The following is a 21,647-nucleotide window of genomic DNA, read 5'->3' on the forward strand; positions in this document are numbered from 1 at the left end:
TCAGGAAAGCATCTTAATATCTTAAAAGAACTCTGAAAAAATGCCTTAGACAGACTAATACTTTGGGCTGATCGGTGTCGACTGGGTGTTAACCCACATAAAACCGATCTGGTCTTATTTTCGAGGAGATACAAAATTCTATTTGTCAACCCTCTTTATATTAAAGGAATCCAATTAAAATTCTCAGACGAGGCTAAATATCTAGGTCTTGTCTTAGACAAAAAACTAAATTGGAAACGCAATGTACAGGAAAGAGTCAAAAAAGCTACTGTAGCTCTCTTTTCTTGCAAAAAAGCTATTGGTAATAAATGGGGTTTACAGCCAAGAATCACGCATTGGCTATACACATCGGTAATCAGACCGATTTTAACGTACGGTGTGGCAGTATGGTGGACTGCTTTAGAGAAAGGTATAAACAGGGATAAGTTAAATAAAGTCCAACGTTCAGCCTGCCTATTTATAAGCGGATCGCTTCGCACGACCCCGTCTGCGGCACTGGACACCCTGCTCTACCTTACACCTCTTGACATATTTAGCAAACAAATAGCTGCAAGCTCAGCTATTCGCCTCAATGCTTCGTCGCAGTGGACTAACAACAACATTGGCCACTCCGTATTTCTAAGGTACTTAGAATCAATTCCAAAGCACACAGACTACACCATCCCCCAACTACAATTTGACAGAAACTTCCAGACTTCTACACCTACCAGATCTTTTTGGGAGGATAGGACATTCTTGGAGGATGAGTCAATCCATTTTTACACAGATGGCTCAAAAACCAAAGAAGGGGTTGGTGGAGGTGTGTACTCTGAACGACTGAAATTAAGTCTCTCAAACCGCCATTGTAGCGTGTTCCAGGCGGAACTTTTGGTGATTAAGGAAGTCCTATCTTAAATGAAAGAAAACGTGATACCAACATCTGGTATCCGTATTTTCTCTGACAGCCTGGCCGCTATCAAATCTCTGGACTCTGTCTCTACAAACTCTATAACAGTCCATAACTGTCGATCATCTCTACTGGAAATGGCACAACAGTTTAATATTCACCTTTGCTGGGTGCCGGGCCATAGAGACATTCCAGGTAACTGTAAGGCAGATGAACTCGCCAGGAACGGTACAGTACAGCCCATCCTACCACGTTTGGCAAGTACTGGCATACCAATCGCTACTTGTAAACTGTTGCTAATGCAAGACGCTGCGAGGAGGGCAGGCACCAGGTGGAACAACATCTCCACGTGTCAAGCTACAAAAAACATCTGGCCAACACTGGATATAAAACGTTCAAGGTGCTTGCTCTCTCTAAGCAGATCGCATATAAGCTCGATAATAGGTGTCATAACCAGACATTGTCTTATAGGAAGGCACGCCACGAGACTAGGCGTATTCTCAAATGAGTTTTGCAGAAGCTGTATGGACGAGGAAGAGGAAGAAAATGTTCTTCATCTTCTCTGCACATGACCTGCTCTAGCTCGAAAACGCAAGAACTACCTAGGAGAATTCTTCTTTAACGATCTAAACGATCTAAATCATATCGGTATAATCAGCCTCTCACTCTTCGTAAGGGACTCAAGCTGGTTCCATTGAGCTTAGGAGGAAGCCTCAAGATTCATTTGGTATCACAATGGGCCATTAAACTGGCCTAAGTGTGTCCGTTTCCATCTTGGACAGCCACTATAACTTAACCTAACGTGCTATAGTTAAGTGATCCAAATTGCGTAAATGTCAGACTTTCAAAAATGGTTTAACAACTTAATGTCAAATTCCAAACCTATACTTTTGAAACCGCAAATGGATAACCCGTTATAATCGTTTTTGTCTAAAAGGGAGGAGAAGTGCTCCCCTTTAGACACCCTAATGAACTTTAACTAGATTTTAAAGCTGAAGGTCAACTAGAACTATATAGTTTCATATTTTCCATTGGTGTTTCTTCAAAAAGCGTCAATAAATATGGAAAGAAAAATCAGCAAATGTCAAATTACGGTAAGCAAATATAAATACTGTCACTTCAATCAGGATTAAATGACGTTGAACATAAACTTTTTCTTTAATCATCATGACACAAGACATAAGACAAATACAATGACAACAAAAATAAATGTGTTCCATTGGAAAAAAGTATCCTGAAATATATGTACATACTCGTACATACATCTGTCAATTAAAATCTCCATAATTTCCCCAGAAAATGCTCAATAAAAGTTAAAAAAATTGTACACACTACAAAAACCTATACTAAATGCACTTACTTTTTAATTATGTGTTAACATTTATTTCTTGGTATTTAATTTATAGTGTTCCAAGAAAAAATTTAAAACACTCAATCTTAATACCGAAGAACTTTTCACCTAAGCTCAATAATACATGATTCTAGGTAAAATAAATTCCTTAAACAAATTACCAACCAAATTCAGTGTAAACAAAATTAAACAAAAATCCAAAAAAAAACTGCAATCGAAAAGTGATAATATATTTTCGCATGCCTCGTCATAATTTCATATCAATCATCAAGTGAAATTTAATTTATTAATATTTAAAGAAAAAAAAATTCGAACGCGAAATTTAGCCGCATGTTCGACCACATGCTGAGTAATTAGATAATTCCTGGCCAATAGCCAATGGTCAATTTATCGAAAGTAAAATACGAAAGTCTGCGAAATATAAAAGACTAATCTCATTGTAGCCGTCAAGACCTATTCGTGCCTTAATGATTCTGGGATGTGTCTCTCGATTAATTGACTTTAAAAATACATACCTACTTGTTGTACTATAATGGCTGTGTTGAATTCTATTAAAATGTGAAGGAAAAAGGGGGCAAGTACAGGTTATAAAAACGTCACCAGATGGCGTTTTTTTGATGTTCATTTCGACGTTTGGCCGGCGGCTCGAGAAGATTAAAGAAATAAATGTGTGGTCCCAATCATCCGTGAACTCTTTTCCCATCCACCTCCACATTATAGTGGAATATTATGTACAATTAGGTACATTATGTGATTAATATGTAAATATATAAAAATGTTGAGTAAGTAGAGGTAAGTTTTGAAAAAAGTTTCGATTTCTGTCCTCAGTGGCGCTGATGAAGTACAATACAAGCAATAAAATTGAAATAGGAACGGCTACCTGTACTTCTAGCCCAATTCTACGGTATTATTATTATATACTCGTTTATTTAATTTCTTGCTTGTGATATTTTGTAGCTTGTGTATAGTTTGGCCATATTATTCGCTGGCATGATGCCACTTTAGAAAAATGCGCTATTCCGAAACTCATGTTTTTTTTGTTCATAACGGTAACGGAGGAGATTATTTTATGTTTCTGATGGCTGAACGAAATAAACAATAATATTTTTGGGGTGACAAATTTGATTTTGGTGAATAGAATGTATACACAGTGCAAACAAACTTGGAATCTTAACAACCATATTCCGTATATTTGAATGTAAGGGAAGTATATAGAAATTCATATTCAGATGACTTTTGTATCTAATAATATGACATAATAATAAAATAAATAACATCAAACGCGTTAATATCAACCCTGCTTAAAAATTCGTAACAACCTAGCTTGAAACTATCGTAGATCGATAACGTGTAGCATTGTTAATCGATAAACCATAGCTTTTACACATGACTTGAGATATTGATAGAATGATGACGGAAGATGAAAACACCTACCTCAACAACTGAAATATATTGAGACCGTATATTCACACCCTTGACATTCAAGCAACTTTAATGGCAACACAAACACGCTTCACCTTGCTTCGCTTTTGTTTGTCATGTCTGACAGCTCAACAGCTGTAAAAGAGTCATCAAACAAAATACATTTGCTTTTTGAGGTATAAGCATTGGTTATTAGAAAAAATTAAAAGGTAAGTTATTGAAATATACATAGAATAACTATACAATTTTTTCTTGAAAAGGTTTTATTTTTGTAGAACAGAAAATGAGTTTCGAAGAACTCCTCATAGATTGAGCTCCCAGAACCACAGACGTCTCTCAGTCTGCGCTTCTTCTTGCTTCATGAGTTGAACATACCCACGATAGGCTGTGGGAAAAAATAACAGCTGCTAATGACAGAAGTGTCATTTTAGAAATGAAATGTCATATTAGAAATTTCATTCAAGGCAACCTCGAAGCAGGCCCATCGTAACGTAGACAAACCCGAAGCTGAAGCGTGTTTGTCCTTCAGCCATAAGTCTCTCAACATTTTAAGTTTCATACCATTAAATTATATTGCAACTAACTTATCTTTTTTAAAGTCTATACAAAATGTTTTTTTTTGTTTCTTTTAGTTCTAAATGTCCTATTTTAATTTTTGTCTGAAAGTGTTCCTTTTTATGGTTTAGCAACAGAAAGATCCGTTTGTTGATTGGTTACAGGTTACACCTGTAGTATATGTAAAGACTTTCGTCACCACTTATTAACAGGTGTTATCTACACTCATCTTTTTAAGCACAATAGCTTCTAATCACTAGGCCTTTGTGTATCTATAAATGTAATATTTTTGGTACCCGTCTCAGATGTCAAAATAACTTCCATTAATGCGAAATGATTTAATTACAAATATTATCCCCTACGCGAGTGTCTTTTAACATTTAGACTGTTGTCTAAATTTGAAAGTCTCCAAATTCCTAATCAATTTAATTTTAAAAGTTTTAATTTGATTACTTATCAACTATCATTTAATTGTTTATACTCATATTAAAGGCGATTAAAGAAGATGTTAAGGAAAAAAAAATGGGTTTTCATTCAAGTGTTTTTTAAAAAAACAACCTTAATGAAAAATCGTTTTTGGTAACAAAACCCGGAAATAGTTATGTGTTAGAAAAAAGTTGTTGGTACATAAAGGCTTTTGTCATCTGTCATCGTTTGGTATTTGACGAGTACACCTAGAGGATGATTTTTCAAAAACCATAAAAAAGTTTTTGAAACAAAAACACATAAAATTCAAAAAAAATTCATGAATCGATAGTACGGTCCATATAATTTAATGAAAATTATTTCATACAAATTTGACCTTCCTCAAATGGTCCATCCCCTAAGTCCAATTTTGGCATATACTCTTTCCAACATTTTGGCCGGTATCTCACATGCTTCAAAGTTCTTCCAATGCGGACTTGTCTGTTTAGACATGAGCTTTAACATAGCTCCACAAAAAAAATAGTCTAAAGGCGTTAAATCGCACGACCTAGGCTGCCAAATGACCGGTTCAGAACGTGAAATGAAATGTTCACCGAACTCACCTCTCAATAAGTCCATTGTTTAGCGTGCTGTGTGGTTGTGGCACCGTCTTGGTGATACCACATGTCATGCAAGTCAAGTTGTTGCATTTTGGGCAAACAAACCAACCACAGTTACGTTTCGATTTGCATCATCTTTAAAGAAGTACGATGGCACCAGCCCATAAACCGCACCAAACTGTGACTTTTTCTGGGTGCATTGGTAGCTCTTGCAATACTTACTTCTTGCAGATATTCGCTCAAAAATCGACAATTCTGCTTATTTACGTACCCATTGAGCCAAAAGTGAGCTTTGTCGCTAAACACAATAAAATGGAAGAAGCTCGCGATGAACTTTCTTAACAGAGAACGCATTTTGATAGCTAAATTCAATAATTTGCAAGCGTTGTTTGTTTGTAAGATTATTCATGGTTAAATTAAAGACCCAATTGAGGACGTTTGACAGTGAAACAAAACACGAAACGTGCGTCAGCTGTTTATACCAGTGTTGCCAAAAAGAAAATAGCTAAAAAGCCACACTTTAAAATATGAAAAAATAGAACGATACACGCTTAAACATTGCATTCAAATTGTTAAAATTCACTTAAAAATGGTGAACATTGTGCAGTCACAATTTGCACTTCTTCTTCAAAAAAAAAATACACTCTCTGAGGATTTTATAAAAACCTTTAAAACAAACAAAAATTGATTCAAAACTTTTCTTCAAACTTTTGAGAAGAATGAATGAAGACTTTCGTTTTGTTTGTGTGTTTTATTTTTACATATTTTTAAAATTTGCAAAAAGAAAAAGATTATTTCCTCTAACAGAACGCTAGGTTTAAGCTCAATTTCTGAAACATGTAAGTTGTGTGCAAGTATTAAAAAATCGAATTTTGTAGATACGTAGTTTAAGTAAAAAGCGGAGGAATTGTGTCCATTAGATTTAAATTTATTTTTTAATGCCCGGTATTTTTTAAAGCTTCGTATTCAACAATAGATAAATGCAAAAAAAAATAATTCTAAAGTAAAGTAAAGTATTTTTTTGTCAAAAAATGTATTTACATTTTCTAACTGCAAAATGACAAAAATTTCGTTTTACTGTTGGCGTTCTAGTTTTAACTTGCGACCTATAGGAGCTACATATTATGGCATCTTGAACTCGATATTTTAATCAAACATGACATTACGATGGCAAAGAAGTCGAAAAAGAGAGTCCTCTGATTCCGTCCATCTGCCTGCATATCTGCGTGTTCACGCTTCTACAGATCAAAGTATTGGGTTGATTGAACTCAAACTTAGAAGTTAAATTTTATTTTATTATTATTATTATACCATTAATGAATTTTAGCAACTTTACTTCACTATATAAAGTGTTTTTCTTCCGATACTTATGAAATATTAGTTTTGATTTATTAAAAGAAATTATTAAAAATAAAGTACTTGAGAATTTAGCTAATGTCTCATACATTTTCTTTAGGTTTGATAGTTCTGAAATACAGCGTGAAATCTGTTCATTGAGACGGTACAAACTTGAATTTAAGCTTATATACTAACCCCCTCAATCTTGAAAGATACAACGCAAAATTTAACTAGACAAGTTAACTTTGGCAACGAAACACTTTAACTGTGCAAATTGAAATAATATAAAGCGTGTTTATTTTTAGACAAGTGATGTTCAAAGCACTATTCACATGAGCACGACAAACGACTAACGAATATTCGACGATTTTGACGAAGTTTGACTTTGACTACAGAAACCAAAACAAGAATGATTTTTTTTAGGTTAAGTACGCGCGATTATTTTATTCGTTGAGAGTGTGGATAATGTGAAACGCGAATAAAGCTTTTCAGTTCGTATCAACTACAATTTTTTCCGGACGAATGAATTTGTTTTCTTAAATTTATTAATATATGATATTGAAAAGTAAAAGTATGCATCATAAATCAAATAGAAACTATATTGCTATCGTTTTGTTAAGAATTTGTGTGGAAATATGTCTTCAAACATATATAAACTCACATTTTGTAATTCATTCGTCGTTCGTTGTTCGCGCTCATGTGAATGCTGCTCAATCTGGCAATACTTTTTTCGGAGTTGATCTTTTTGACAGCTGTCGCAAATCTTTGAAATGTATTTTCATAAGAAAGTATTATTCAGCGATGAAGCTTAATTTTGGTTAAATGGGACGTTAAGAAGCAAAATTATCGTATTTAGAGTGATCATAATCCACAAGTTATTGTTGAGATGCCGTTACATCCTTATCCTTCGGATGTGGAACGTCAACGGCAGCGTAAAATAAGCTCATTCAATTCTGATCTTGAAAGCATTGTACAATGGGGAATCAATAATCTAATGCTTCGAGAACTCAATGCTGTCTCCTATCGTTAAAATTCGAATATAACTAATATATTTGGGCAGGTGCCCCTAAAACAAGCTTAAGTATTTTGGACGGGATCCAAAAAAGAGCTTTGAAAATGATAGGCGATAGAACTATAACCGAAACAATTAAGTCACTCGAACACCGCCGCAATGTTTCATGCCTTTCGTTTTTCTACCGCTATTTTTATCAACAGTGTTCTGTCGAATTAGCCAATTGTATCCCCCCCCTTAAACAAATTTAGCCCTAATACTCGTACTTCTAGGAATGCACATCAGTTTAACCTTGAGCTCTTTTTTAACCATACATTGAGAATTTGGAATGCTTTACCCAGCTTGGTTTTTCCCTATCATTTATCAAACTTTAAGACCAATGTGCATCGATATGTCCTCTTTAATCCTTTCCTATTTTCCTAAAGCCCGCATTGCGTTTAAACATTAAACATGCTAAGGGTATTAATAACACCTTGAGTGCCCGTTAATTATAAAAAAAGTCACTGTTTATTGTGATCTAGGGGCAGAAGAAATCGTTGGTCGTTATTTCTTCAAAAATAAATCTGGCCAAAATGCAACATTCAATGGAAGGTTTGTGAAGTCACTATATTTGCCAAGATAAGCCCGGACAATATCTGCGAATAGAATATTAGGTGCATTATTATTGACATACGGCACCAATTACAATTGAATTTTTTAGAGCCAGCCGCTGTGGCCACCTACCGAAAATCAATGTGTTTAAAACATAATGTCAAGCCCTTAACTTTATACGAAGCTTAGTTCTTGTCCATTAAATTAAGTTTTATTTATTTGTACCTATTTATTCTTAAAAACTACACGTCTAAAGGATGTTCTTTTTGCATTTTTGCATATATTTACATTTCGTATTTACGGAATGACTTGATTTATTTGTATTTACCTTAAATTTGTTAAAATTAATACAATTGCTTACCTATTCATCGACCAATACTCAGCATTTAAAATTTCTAATCATTTGAATTTTTTCATTCAAACGAAATCAAATGATTTCAATAATCAAATTTTGTAGAGTCACTACACTTTCGTTATTCCTAAATATTCGTTTGTTATTTTGGTACCGAATACTTCAACAATAAAATTCTACAATGCCCACACAAAACATATTGATCGATCAAAGAATTTTTCTTCAGAAACACAATAGAAAAAAAAAAACAAATTTATCAAATAAAATAAATTTTAAATTCTATTGCTCATGCTCTAAAAATTAAAGCACAAAGATGTATGAATATTGTGAGTTCTTCCCAGAAGTCAGAACTCAACTCAACTCACTCAATTTGCAAACCATTATTCTTTTCAAAATGATAACAATAAATAAATGTTTCATTTCTCAATTTCAATTAAATCAACAAACAACTTATAGGTACTCTTCTCTCAGTTCCACACCCAACAGGCTTTCATTTCAGTCTCAAGGCAAACAAAGCAAATTTACGAATAGGTACATAGGTATCAACATTTAAGATTTATAAGTAAATAATCAAAACCAAGTTCTTAGCATTTATTGTGTTTTAATCAAATAAACAATCTGACAATTCAGAATGTATTTAGGCAGGTATAATCTATATAAAATAACATTGCCCATTGTGATTTTGAAATTTTACAAACCTTTTCCAATTCGAATTCTCGTATCTTATGAATACTCCCACGCGGCTTCTTCATAACAGACATGTTGCGGCAAATTTACATGTGACCGTGTGGCCTAATGGATAAGGCGTCGGACTTCGGATCCGAAGATTGCAGGTTCGAGTCCTGTCACGGTCGAAAAATATACTTTTAACTTTTTAATTCTTGTAATTTTAAATGTTATACAAATTTTGATTTATGTTATAAAACTTAAATTGCAATTTGTGTATTTTGTTTTATTAAACAGAACTTTGTGTGGCTTGTCTAGACACAGCACCGGGAAATACACACTCGCATGAGTCAACAAACTTTTACCGCGAATTTATTAATAGTTTTTCTGTGTGCTCTTTATTCGATTTATAAATTTATATATTTATGTATAGAGAAGTTTTTGTTGTTTTATATTCCGAATGAGTTAAACAATGAAATTGTTCTTTGAATATTGAATTTATTTCATGTGCATCATCATCTCTCGCACTTCACCGCTTCGACGACCACGACAACGACGGGGCATAAAACAAAAGATTTGCATTCGAAATAACTCGCGTAAGCACGCCCCACGACACTGTTAACCATTTTTGCAATGCCACTCCGAATCACATTCACAAAGTGTGTGTTCGGCTTTATGTTTTTTTTTCTTTTTAATTTTTCTAGAAACAGGCCCGAACTATTTTTAGGAAACAGAAAGCATAATACAAAATATACATTTAATGGTTTTTAATGAAACAATTATTTATCAATCCATCAGAAGAGCGTTTTTTGCCAAATTATTATAAACAAATAAAGATTGATGTGTTTTGTTTTTTCTTAGTAAAAGCCTATAAAACAATAAAATATTAAATATAAGTAAGCACTATTTTTGAGGTTTAAATTTAATCGCAGGTCACAAGAAATTATAACGGAATCAATTTTAGATTTGTTTTAAATGTTTATTTTATTTTATTATTAATTCAAAATTGTTTTATTAGAGTATTTTTCTCTTTAAAACATTTCACTGAATTGTTGCTTTGCATCTAGCTTTCTCGAATGCTACGGATACACTGCTTTCGGAGTATTTTCGAATTTCGAAAGCGTTCTGGGATATTTCAGAATTCAGATGATTTGATGTTGCATTCTGTCGAGGTACCGAATGCCAATACTATACATATATTTTCGAATTATATTTTTGAGTATTTTAAAGATCAGTGAGTATTTTAAAGTGACTTTATGGTTCTCTTCTATGTACTGTTTTTAAGACGGTTTGTTTTTATATGTGCTGAATTTTAAAACAAAATTGTAAGTAGTTCTTGTAAATTTTTATTGATTCAAATGTAATTGTTTTGAAAACACATAATAAAAACATCATGTTTCAAAGCAGAAATGCCCCATGCAAAACAAAATCAAGAGACAAGTTGGTTTATATTTGATTCTCTTAAATTAGTATAAGATAATCAGCAAGGTTCTACATTTCACTTTTACTTTTAAATTAACTTTTACCCATATCTATTAATTTTTTTATTTTCTCGAAGGTAAAATGCAATAAGTTTCCGTGTTCTACATTTCGATTTCTGCAATTTTTTGAATGGTTTTTATTTGACTAGATTAAGTTTGTGTGATTTGACTTCTACAAGATAAAATTGTTTTAAAATAGAAGTAATTTCAATTACAGCTTCTATTCATACTTGAAGAAAAGGACAAAGCATTTAAGCTATTTTTCAGCACTACAAATATCATCCTTATAACATTTCGAATAAAACAATTAACTTCCTATAAGTGGATTTTTTATGCCAAAAGATTATGGCCAAGAAAAACCTTAAAGTACACGGTTTTCGGTTTTTTGTATTAAAGGTATTGCAAAATTACTCATGACTTTCTATTATTGAAAACCTTAAACGTGTTTATCTCAATACTGAATTTTTAAAATTGGCCGGACTCATAACTTTGTAAATTTTCAACCGATTGATTTTAAATTTGGAATGAGTATTTTAAAACACATTTTATGTCAAAGAACGTAGAATTTTTTCACATTGCGTAGTAAATGTGTTATTATAAATTATAGGACAATGTGAGGCCAAGATTGTTAGCACTTTTCTAGAATATATACTATATATACAATTAAAAAAAATTACTCATTGGAATTTAAAAATTACAGCAGCTGCTAGTCCGGCCGTGGACCCTTAAAAGAAGACTTCATTGCAAAAACATTGCATTTTGAACAATAAATGATATGTTCAATGAAATCCTGTTTCTGTAATTATATGTATTTTGTTGTTTTTCTAAGAAAACCTTAACAAAAACCCCATTTTTCCGCTCTCCATATAGGATGGTCTAACCCTTTCAAAACTGAAAAACTTCTGAATTGAAAAGTATATCTGCAGCTTAATGTAATGCACATCAACACTGAAAAACTTAACTTTTGGTTTTGAAAAATTGGTCGAAAAATACTCATTTTGTCATAAATAAATTTATAAAAACGTCGATATTATTTCATGTTTTCAAAAACTTATTTTTGAATTTAAAATACCATTTTTAAGATTTGTTTCATTCAGTTTATAATTCAATTGTATAAAAAGTCAGTAGAGGAGTTGTTGGAAAAACGGTAAAATTGATGAAGGCATAAATAAAGTTGAATGCAAAATTTAATTTGGATTTCTAACACCTTAAACAATACTGCTTTTCGTACAGTAATGTAGGTGAAGGTAGTCAAAAACTGTTTCAAGTAAAGTTCGTGAAACGATTTTTGTGATTTATCAGAAAAGTAAACAAATTGAAATCAGAATCTTAAGTAAGATAGTGAGGATATTTGTAAGCAAAATAAATATTATTAATAAGTTATTCGGGTTCGAAAATATTTTAAGTCTCAAGAGAAATTTCAAAATCAATGCTTTCGCTCGAGCTTTTACTATTTGTACATTTGGTTGAAAATCAAATGCATTACTTTCGTACTAAGATCCGATTATCAAACTCTATCATTTTGTTAAAAAAAATATTGTTTTCGATGACTCCATTAATTAAAGCTTGGGTCCGAAAAATAACAGGTTGCGTATACGCCAGAGTGTGTCATTTTTGTATCAGCTCTTTAAAGTTACTATAATAACAACTGATACTCGTAACATAATTTTTCAATGTGACGTGACGTGATGGCGAAATACGTTTTTGTTTGCTTAAATGTCAATAAATCATTGTATTTAAGATTGGTAAGGCATATTGGTAAGGCATACAGTTATTTCTAAATTTGAACCTAATTTTTGGTTGTTAAATATGACTTCCATATATTAACGGTTGGGACGAAGACTAACAGACTTCAAACTGAAAACGAAGACTTACAGATTATTTCTAGGCGAAATGCGAAAACGATTAATTTATCATTTTGGAACCTGATATAGTTTACTTCTAGAATTGCGCTATCGTGTTGGGCCTTATAAGGTAAAGCCGTTCTTAATAAGCCCCATTAATTTTGATTAAAGAATTTCGCAAAAGTTCTTGCAAAAATAAAAGGTTTTAAAGTAGAAATACTGAATATTATATTTTGTATTTATTTGTTGAAAAAGTCAAAAAGAGACTCTTCGCTCTAAAAAATGGCTTTAACGCCATTAACTAGTTTCCTTACATAAAATATACCATAATGGGGTCTAAGCGATGCTCAATTCTTGAGAACGTTGTAGAATTGACTGATTTGGCATTTTTTTGTAAATTCTTTTTTATTAATTCAATCTTAAACTTATCTTAAATCTAGACAAAAATTCATAAATTTATTTAAAACTTGGAAAACCACAGAAGCAAATTTAACCATCTAACATTTGTTGTTTTTCATTTTTTATTTTTCCTTCTTTTTTTTCTTATTCCAGGTTTTTTTTTTTTTTACCACCATTCCTAAAATTAAACCCTAAAACTATAAAACTAGTGTGTAAGCCAGCCAAGGCTTAAAACCCCATCCCGACTACCCACTATCAAGTGCCGATTGAAGCCACCAAAACTGGTTCTCCTGCTTCACCCTATCAGTTCGGTCCCGTTCGGACACAGCCCTACTGAACCGAAGGAGCTCTGCTCCGCCTTGTGCCATGACGTCCCGATTGTACAGGAGTCGCCTGACGTGGTAGATAAGCGGAACTGCCAAACTATCCTGTATCAGACCGCATCTATCTAAGAAGAAGAATGCTTCTTGTGGAATGAAGCCGCTCAAGCGTGCACTTTCAAAATACTAGTCGTTTGGATAGAACACCCCGAAAATTAAATTGTTGGTCAAGGACATAGCTCTTGCAATTTGACCTCGAATGAGTTTTATCACGAAATTGTCAATTTTGTTGATTCGAGCCCTGTTGTATAGGCCCTCGTTGGAATAGTAATGCACGTAAGAAGATTCGGATGTTCGGTATAAGCCGGTACAGTGTCGTTAACATTGCCGAACACCCGACACTTCTCGATCTGAGAATGACTGATTTGGCTCGTTTTCTAGGCATGTCTCACGGAAAAGGCAAAAATGCGCAAGGCATATATAAACTCACATTTTTGTATTAAACTTTGCCTGTCTACTAGGGCGTGAATTTCGACCAATAATAGGAATCGAAGCTCTTAAAGTTGCGGTTACGGACTGAATGATTTTTGCAGGTGATTCTCGTCCGCGTACTTAACCGCGTTGTAAATGTTAGGTATGACTAAATTGATAGTGACATTTCAATGATAAATGAAAGCCTCTTGTCAAGTTGTCAAGTCACTTTTAGAAAAAAGCTATATATAACTTTTTTTTTAACTTTGCTTATCTAATCCTAGTAATATCGGTAGGTTGTAAAGTTTAAGTAGATGTGTATGTTAAGAAAATATATACCCTCATCTTTTAATTGGTTTAAGTGTCATTTGATATTCAAAGTTATTGGAAATTGTAGACATTTTACTACATCTGCTAAAAGACTGCATTGAGTTTTGTAAGATTATTGCATTATAATTGGAAAGTAGGTGTAGAATTTCACAGTTTTTATGTTTACTTGTGCAATATTGATAAACTCAAGATATCTTTATGACCTGGTGCCCACTAAGAAACTTAAACATCGCAACATTAAAATTACTGTACGTTTCTAGTAACAGCAACACCAAGTAACAAAGTTGCTTTATATCGTTTCCACAACTTCCTGCAAGAACAAAATATGGAAATAATCGTATCAGTAGAAACGCACATAATGTGATGACATTTGTTTTGGTTTGGCTATGACAAACGGAAAATCCCGTATTTTGCACCTTTTTTGTGAACTATTTAGTTGCCTTAAGTAGACACTGTCCTCAATAATCCAAAGGTACTGAACCATGAGAGAGAGGTTAAAGGAGTTCTTTTTTATTTAAACCATAAGTTTAATTTTTTTTAAATTATTTAGTAAATATCCTTTGATATATGTTCAGAATCAGAACCATGTCTTGGACCATAATCTGTGATCAAAAGGCAAAAGGTTAAAGTTTTGAACTTAGCTAAAGTTGTTTAGCCATTATTGTTTCTTATATGTAAATATGTATGTATAATGTTTATTTGTATAATCTGTCGTATACTTAAACCAAACTATGTTTTTACTTCAAAACAATAATTTTTTTCATTACAATAATTTAGCCCTTGATTTCAATCCTTTTGCAATTTAGATTTCAATCCAGATAATTTCAAATAATACAAAAAAACTATTTGATCAATTTTTACTGCACTAAAAGAGTTTTAATTTAAAACTTTTTTGATTCATATTCTTGTCCTTCAAAAGTTGACTGCTAATGGCAACGTGTTATAAGTTCATTGAATTATGATCTTGACAGCATTGTCTAAAGGGTAATTAAAAAATTCGTAGAACTTCACGCCCCGAAAACTCAATGCTCCCTACTTTCGCTAAAGCAAAACTATTCCATGATGCCGCTATCCGAGGGTGGAACTTGTATCGAGGAAACTGAAAAGCTTTCAGTTCTAAGCGTAAACTGTTTTTTTATGGAGTGATCACATATAAGTTGTAAGTTAAAACGTTGCTAAATGTTAAGATTTTCTTCAACGATACACATTTTCTACACCTTCTGACCTAGTTATAATATATTTAGCCTTCATTCCCCAGATGCCTTTATTATAAAGTATCTTGAGACGTATTCAAAAGAGAGCTGTAATGTTTCATGCCTGTATTGTTTTATCCCAACGTGCATAAACTATGCTCTTATAAGTCAGATACATCCCCCCCCCCCGAATAATTCAACGGTAATACATGCACTTTTAGAAATACTTATCAGTTAACCCTTGAGCACAACTTCGGACATTCTGTTAACTTTAGAGATTCTTTTTTAAAACCACACTACACGAATGTGGAATGTATCTCCTGCTCTTTCTAATTTACAGACGTTCAAAACTAATATGCATCCGTATATTTTTTGACAACTTGTAAATCGACTTAAAATCTCTTGACAAAATCATATGAAGCAATAGTTTTATTGAATTTTAATTTCAACTACAGTCAAACCTCATCATACAACTGAAAACTACATTTATGAATGACTTAAGACTCAACAAATGCAATTTTAAATACCCAAACGTCAAAATGTTTTCTTGATTTGCTCCACTTAGTTAGCATATCCGAGATATGTACATAATTGAACATTCACAAAATGTTATTTACAAAACTATTCAAAAATATTCCGCAAGTCAACTATATAACAAAAAAACAAAACACATAAAACAAACCGTCACTCTCGCGTGCAGCAGGTCTAAAATACGTTAGACACTTTTAAACACTCTATTGTGAGGATCTATTTATAACACAAACTTTTTCTTATTTTTTTTTTTCGTTTTTTGAAAAATGAAAAATCACTTCCATTCAAAGATTTTCATCCGACCGAAATTTTGTAGGTATTTAGCATCAGTGCAGTAAATATTTCGTATATAATGCTGCAATTTTCAGCAACAAATAAAAAGTGAAAGAAAATTCTTACATAAATCACTTTGGACTCTTAGACAAATTTTTGAATTTTTGAAATATTTAAAAAAAATGTGGAACAACAATTGATTTTGGAATTTTATTTGAGAGCAACGGAAGGAAAAAAAACACTTTTTCGAGATCACCAGCACCAGAGGAATTTTTTTCTATTTTTATAATGCGACTTAATGCGTTGCGCGCGAGTGTTGGAAATTTTGCTTATTTCAAAACGTTCGGCGAGAGAATCAATTGCAAACTAAACCGTGCCGAAGAGCAAAAATGTTTTCAGGTTAAATTGTCTATTTTGAGATTTCGAAAATGATAGGATTCAGAAGACGATGATTTTCTTTTGATTTTCGGAGTAGGTACATCTGAATAACGCATGCGTTTGAAAGAAGTGACACGCGACGTAAAGCGGTTTGTTTTGTTGGTTGCAGTTGGGAAATTTGTTGTAGGGTAAATAAAGGTAAAATGACCGGAATACGGACTGGAGACCATTTTTCTTTTGCCTTAGATTTTCTAATTCTGGCTTCAAAATGTTTACCATTTTGTACTACATTTTAAAAATTTCAATGTTTTGTTGAAGGGTTCTGATGAATGGACTAGTAAAGTTCAGCTCGTTTCAAGTTTCCAAAGATGAAGCATAAACACAACATTCAGGCGATCTACAGATGATCCAACTCCTGATGTGGAATCGTGGACACTGATCATTTTCTTATTAAAACCCCTTAAGGAAACAATGCCTGAGACTACAATGAGTTGTTGATCGGAAAACTCTCAGCTGTTCTCCCATTCACAAGCGTCAAAACCATTGAAACCACTACCACGATATCATTTAGAAAGTAGCAGAGACTCCCATGGGCTATCAGCCACGAAAAAAGAATTGGTGGTATGATGATGAATGTGTGGTTCTGAATCGGGAGATGGAATATGCACGAATAAAAAAGCTTCCACAATAAGCAAGAGAGCAGAATTGTGAAAGTAGAAGACAAAAGAAAAGAAAAGAGCATCCGCAGCTTCTTAACTCAGTTATCTGAAAAAGTCCATTACCACCACACGCCAGATCTTCAAAACGGTTACAGAACGGGAATGCGATTCAACGAATAAAGCATATGTACCGAAGCAAAGGTAAATGCAGCATTTCCAGTAGCTGTTGAATGGATATCACGGTCTGTGCCTTCGGAACGGAACTCATTAAATATGGAAGCAATGTCCTCTGCACCATTTCGTCATACCCAATTGTGGAAAGATCAAATAGCCCAATATGCCTAATGCGTCTTTAACCTTTCTGCGACATTATGATCGGCACGTACCAATGTGCAGGTTTTAGGACAAGCAGGTCAACGATAGACCAAATATTCACATTAAGGCAAATCTTGGAAAAGACCAACTAATTTCAAGTCTAAATCCAGCATGTTTTTATCGATTTTAAAGCCGCATATGATGCCATAATTTGCCAGGAACTTCTATTAGCGAATGCAGCTTTGCCGTATATGGTGAAAAAACTTGCGTCGCAACGTTAAGATCCGACGAAGAATTATCTAGAGAACCGCTGCTACTTTGGTTTGGCTAAGCAAATAGGTTCAGCACTCCTTTCTCGAAAGACAAAGTGCACTTTTTACAAAATGTAATTTTTACCAGTTTTACTTTACGGCGCCGAGTGTTAGATGATTAATAAAAAAGGGGATTGATCCTGGCCATTTTCGAGAGAAAAATATTTCGTCGGATATTTGGTCGAATGAAGGAGAAGATTCAATAGTAAAATGTACGAGCTGTATCAAGTTGTGAATCTGGCCCAAAGAGCAAACACACGCCAAGAAAATCTTTAAAATTCCAGCAACCAGGTTCGAGACGAGTAGGAACACAGAACCTCCACTGCAAGGACCAAGCAGTTACTGACGAAAGAGCACTTTATCTTGAGGACTTTAAAGAGCTTGAAAAGGATCACACGATTGCCGGATAAGTAAGTATATAAATGTTAAGGCGGGTACCGTTCTATTATTTAGTAATGGCGTAGTTTTTATTTGTCAAATATCAAAAGATGACAGCCTAAAAAATAAGGCTAGGCTATACAAATATTAAACCTGTTATTGAAAACCCTTTACATTCCAGTATCATCCTATTTCTGTCACTTTTGATGGTTTTATTTTATTGATCAGAGGGCTGTTCGAAAACTTTTTTATAAAACATTTTTTAGTTTCTTAAACTGTTCATCTATGTGCATAAGTCTCCTATTTTCTCCACCCAGTCTTTAATTTTGTAAGCCTTGATTTTTACTTATTTGAAATACTTTTAAGTATTATTAAAGATAACAATTTTGAACACTCCTCTAAAAGATTGAGTACTCGAATTATATGTATTTTATGTATGTATAGATAAGCAGCATAAAAATCAATTACTTAAAACTAAAAACTTCGTTTTTTTTTTGTTCATCTGCACCTTAATCCGCACCACTTGTAGAGTTTCACAAGAATTTTTATAGAAATTAAAAACGACGAAGAAGGTATTCAGTTGTACGCACCAACTACTTCCTTCAGATCCTGCAAAAACTTCTTCTTTTATATTTTACATTAGACGTAGGTAGGTATAGGTAGTACGAACCTATCTACAACTGTGTTCTATTGAATTTATCATCTTCGTTATTCACTTTGAAAATCACTTAAATTGAAATGCTAACTTGTGCTAAACTCAGCCTTCCGCCGCTTTTTTTTGTGTTGTTCTCTTTTATAACTTTTATTTAATGCCTGGTTTCTTCGATAAAATTTATTTTGACTTCAAGGCAGGCAAAAAACTTCAGATGAAGGGAATATTTAGATGTGATACGTGAAAGCAAAATTTATAGCAGTAGCGATCTCTGTGTTCCGTATTTTTTGTTTCTTTAATAAACTTTAAATATAATTTTGTATCAACTGTCAAAAGAATCAAACAACATGGCTGCCATTAACTGTCAAAACTACTTTATTTTGAGGAGGATAAAACATCGTCTTGAAATAACATCTCTTCGACATAAATATCCTGGAAAAATAATTCTGTTAAAAATAATTCTTAATGCCTTTAACGCTTAAGAAATATGATTAAGAAATGAATCTGTTGGCAATTTATTTTGACGCCTCATCACCCGCTTTTATTTGACTTTTTAAAAGAGTTAATGAAGTAAGGCAGACATGTTTATTCTTCAAAAGAGTGCGAGTGAGAGAAAAAAACGCAATGTCACTTTAAAAGAGTATGAAACGTCAGTTTGACGTATTCGATTGGATTCGGAAATCGATTGGTCATATCTGAACCAAAAATTTGAGTTAGTGTGTTGCATGATATATTAAGATGAACCAAAAAGTGTTGTTCTTGGTTTTATTGTGTCTCTGAAATCAAAACGTTTTAATGGCTCGTATATTTATTTTTTTAAATTAAATATTGAATTGACAGATTCTCCTACATCGCGGACATTGAACATTGTTTGCATGTTTAAAAGTCTGTTTTAAATTTCAAATCTGAAAATTGGAAACAAAATTGTCCCCAAAAGCTAAAAAGGTCAGGTCAAAATTTAAAAAAGTTTAAAAAAATTTCAAAAAATGTTGCCTATTTTTGAAAGTTAGAAATTTCAACTTGGTTCAACCGGGAATTAACCATGCTGTCGCTGAATACTGAATTACTTCTACGAACAAAAATAAAAAAAACATGAAAGGACTCTGACTCTGTGATTGTTAAAGTCAATGAAAAAGTTTCTTTTGCGCTTATCTCATCCTTTTCTGGAGTTGGAGTTCCTGCATCTTTTTCGTTTATGATTTAATTTTTTAATGGGCATCCAAAGCGTTCTTGTAGTGAAAGAATGAATAAAAAAAACTTTTTTTTTCAAATTGGAATCTCATCCAACCCTTAAAATGTGCCAAGGCAGAGCACATCAGCCCTGTTTCCCGCGTTTTATATAGCATCACGGATACAGATGGCAACAGTCGCGGGAGCTGTAAAAGCAGCAGTGTTGCGGAAGCAAACTTTGCACCAAACTTGCAACTTTTACGTTGGTAGGTATAGTATACTCCTAGGTATGCGCATGCATGCTGCAGGAAGAGAGGAGGATACGAGCATCAGGATGAAGGAACACAACTTCAAACGAAGGGTGGAGCGGCACAAAAGATGTTTTCAAAATATTTTAATTTGTCCCTTGCGAGTAGCTTAGGGGGTCGAGACTCTGACACACAGGGTCTTGAGACTACGACAACATAACGAAGACGCGATGCTAAGAACGATTCTACGACAAGCTTTTGCGGGCTCATAATGTGCATCACATAGTTTGTGTGTCTCAATGTGTGGACTGTTTTTTTTTTATTCTATTTCTCATCTTTAGTGCGGAAAGGAACTAAAGTTTATTTTATAAGATATGCAAAAGGATGCCCGGGGAGTTAGAGTATAAGAGAGTTGGTACCCATAGTTAAGTAAACCCAAACCCAAACCGTTCGCATTCGCTTTTACCGCCACCATCTCTACTCTCGATTGTGCGGAATGAAAATCGGAATGCCTTAAACGATGTGCATTCACTCAGAGTGCTCAGCGTTCCTCAATTGCTAAAAGATGAATAATTCAGGACAATAGATGTTGTATATATTGTATATTGTTGCATGTTGCAATTTTCATTTTTAACAAGATTACCGGATGCATTGTTCGGGGGAATTCATCGTCTCCATCCTCGTCTTCGTCGTCGTTGGAGCAGTGGGTAGTTTCTATATTTACTCTATATAGTTTGGGTGTCTTGTTTTTGTTGTTATTTTAGGAAAAAGTTCTACACGAACAAAGGGTATTGTAGATACATTGTGAAGGTTGGTATATTTAGGAATGAAGCCGTGTGTTGAAGTTCCTCATGAAAATGACAGAAGTATAATTGGCTTTTTAACATAACAATGGTAATATTGTAAATTATATACACAAATTGTTTTGTGTCGCTGATGAAATTGCTATGTTTCATTCAGTTCAAAAATTTGTATACTACTGTTCCACAACGCAAGGATAAAAATATGCACACACAAACATAATATAACATTATTGGTATATGTAGGTTGTAGAAGATGTTTAAATAATTTTCCAAAATTATGTCTGATGCACAATTTGATAAGTTTCAACTATATGAAAAGTTTAACATCTCTTATTATTGTTGGGATGAAAAACAGAAATAAAGACAAAACTTTTTCATCAACGACAAAACTTTAATTTTTGATTGAATCAAAGTTTTACTATGCGTGTGTTTCAAGAGAATTATTTAATCAAAATATACTACAAATTAACATCTATGAAAAAGGGTAAATTTCCATGAATTATTTTATAATCATGTTGGGTGGTACGACTGTTTATATGTGCTGCATTAGCCTCTAGTGGAAAGTTTTAATGGTAAGTGAAGTGGTGGTAGAATATATGAAAATATTTCATACAGTATTGAGAAAAGTACAATAGGCCTTTTTAACCAGCCCGTTTATCACCAAAATATCTAACTCAATGGTTGAATTTTTCA

General features: G+C 33.3%; 1 protein-coding gene and 1 non-coding gene across 8 annotated transcripts in view; one reads left to right on the forward strand and one right to left on the reverse strand.

Moving 5' to 3' along the window:
* The window catches only part of LOC129951055 (serine/threonine-protein kinase meng-po), a 30,912-nt gene extending 14,507 nt beyond the window's left edge, over nt 1-16,405 (reverse strand). For 2 of the 7 annotated variants that reach the window (XM_056063060.1, XM_056063061.1), the window contains exons 1-2: nt 15,919-16,404; nt 9,231-10,066 (exon numbers count right to left, since the gene is read on the reverse strand). In XM_056063060.1, the coding sequence (XP_055919035.1) occupies nt 9,231-9,293 (63 nt within the window). In that variant the 5' untranslated portion in view covers nt 9,294-10,066; nt 15,919-16,404. Of the gene's footprint in view, nt 1-9,230; nt 10,067-15,918 lie in introns of all 7 variants that reach the window. The other 5 variants (XM_056063059.1, XM_056063058.1, XM_056063056.1 and 2 more) reach the window with 5 other exon arrangements.
* Trnar-ucg (transfer RNA arginine (anticodon UCG)) lies at nt 9,314-9,386 on the forward strand. Its single transcript has one exon. It is a non-coding gene; the product is annotated as a tRNA-Arg (tRNA).
* Nucleotides 16,406-21,647: the final 5,242 nt, after the last annotated feature.

Source organism: Eupeodes corollae, chromosome 3 (assembly GCF_945859685.1).
Source record: "Eupeodes corollae chromosome 3, idEupCoro1.1, whole genome shotgun sequence".
Classification (NCBI taxonomy): domain Eukaryota; kingdom Metazoa; phylum Arthropoda; class Insecta; order Diptera; family Syrphidae; genus Eupeodes; species Eupeodes corollae.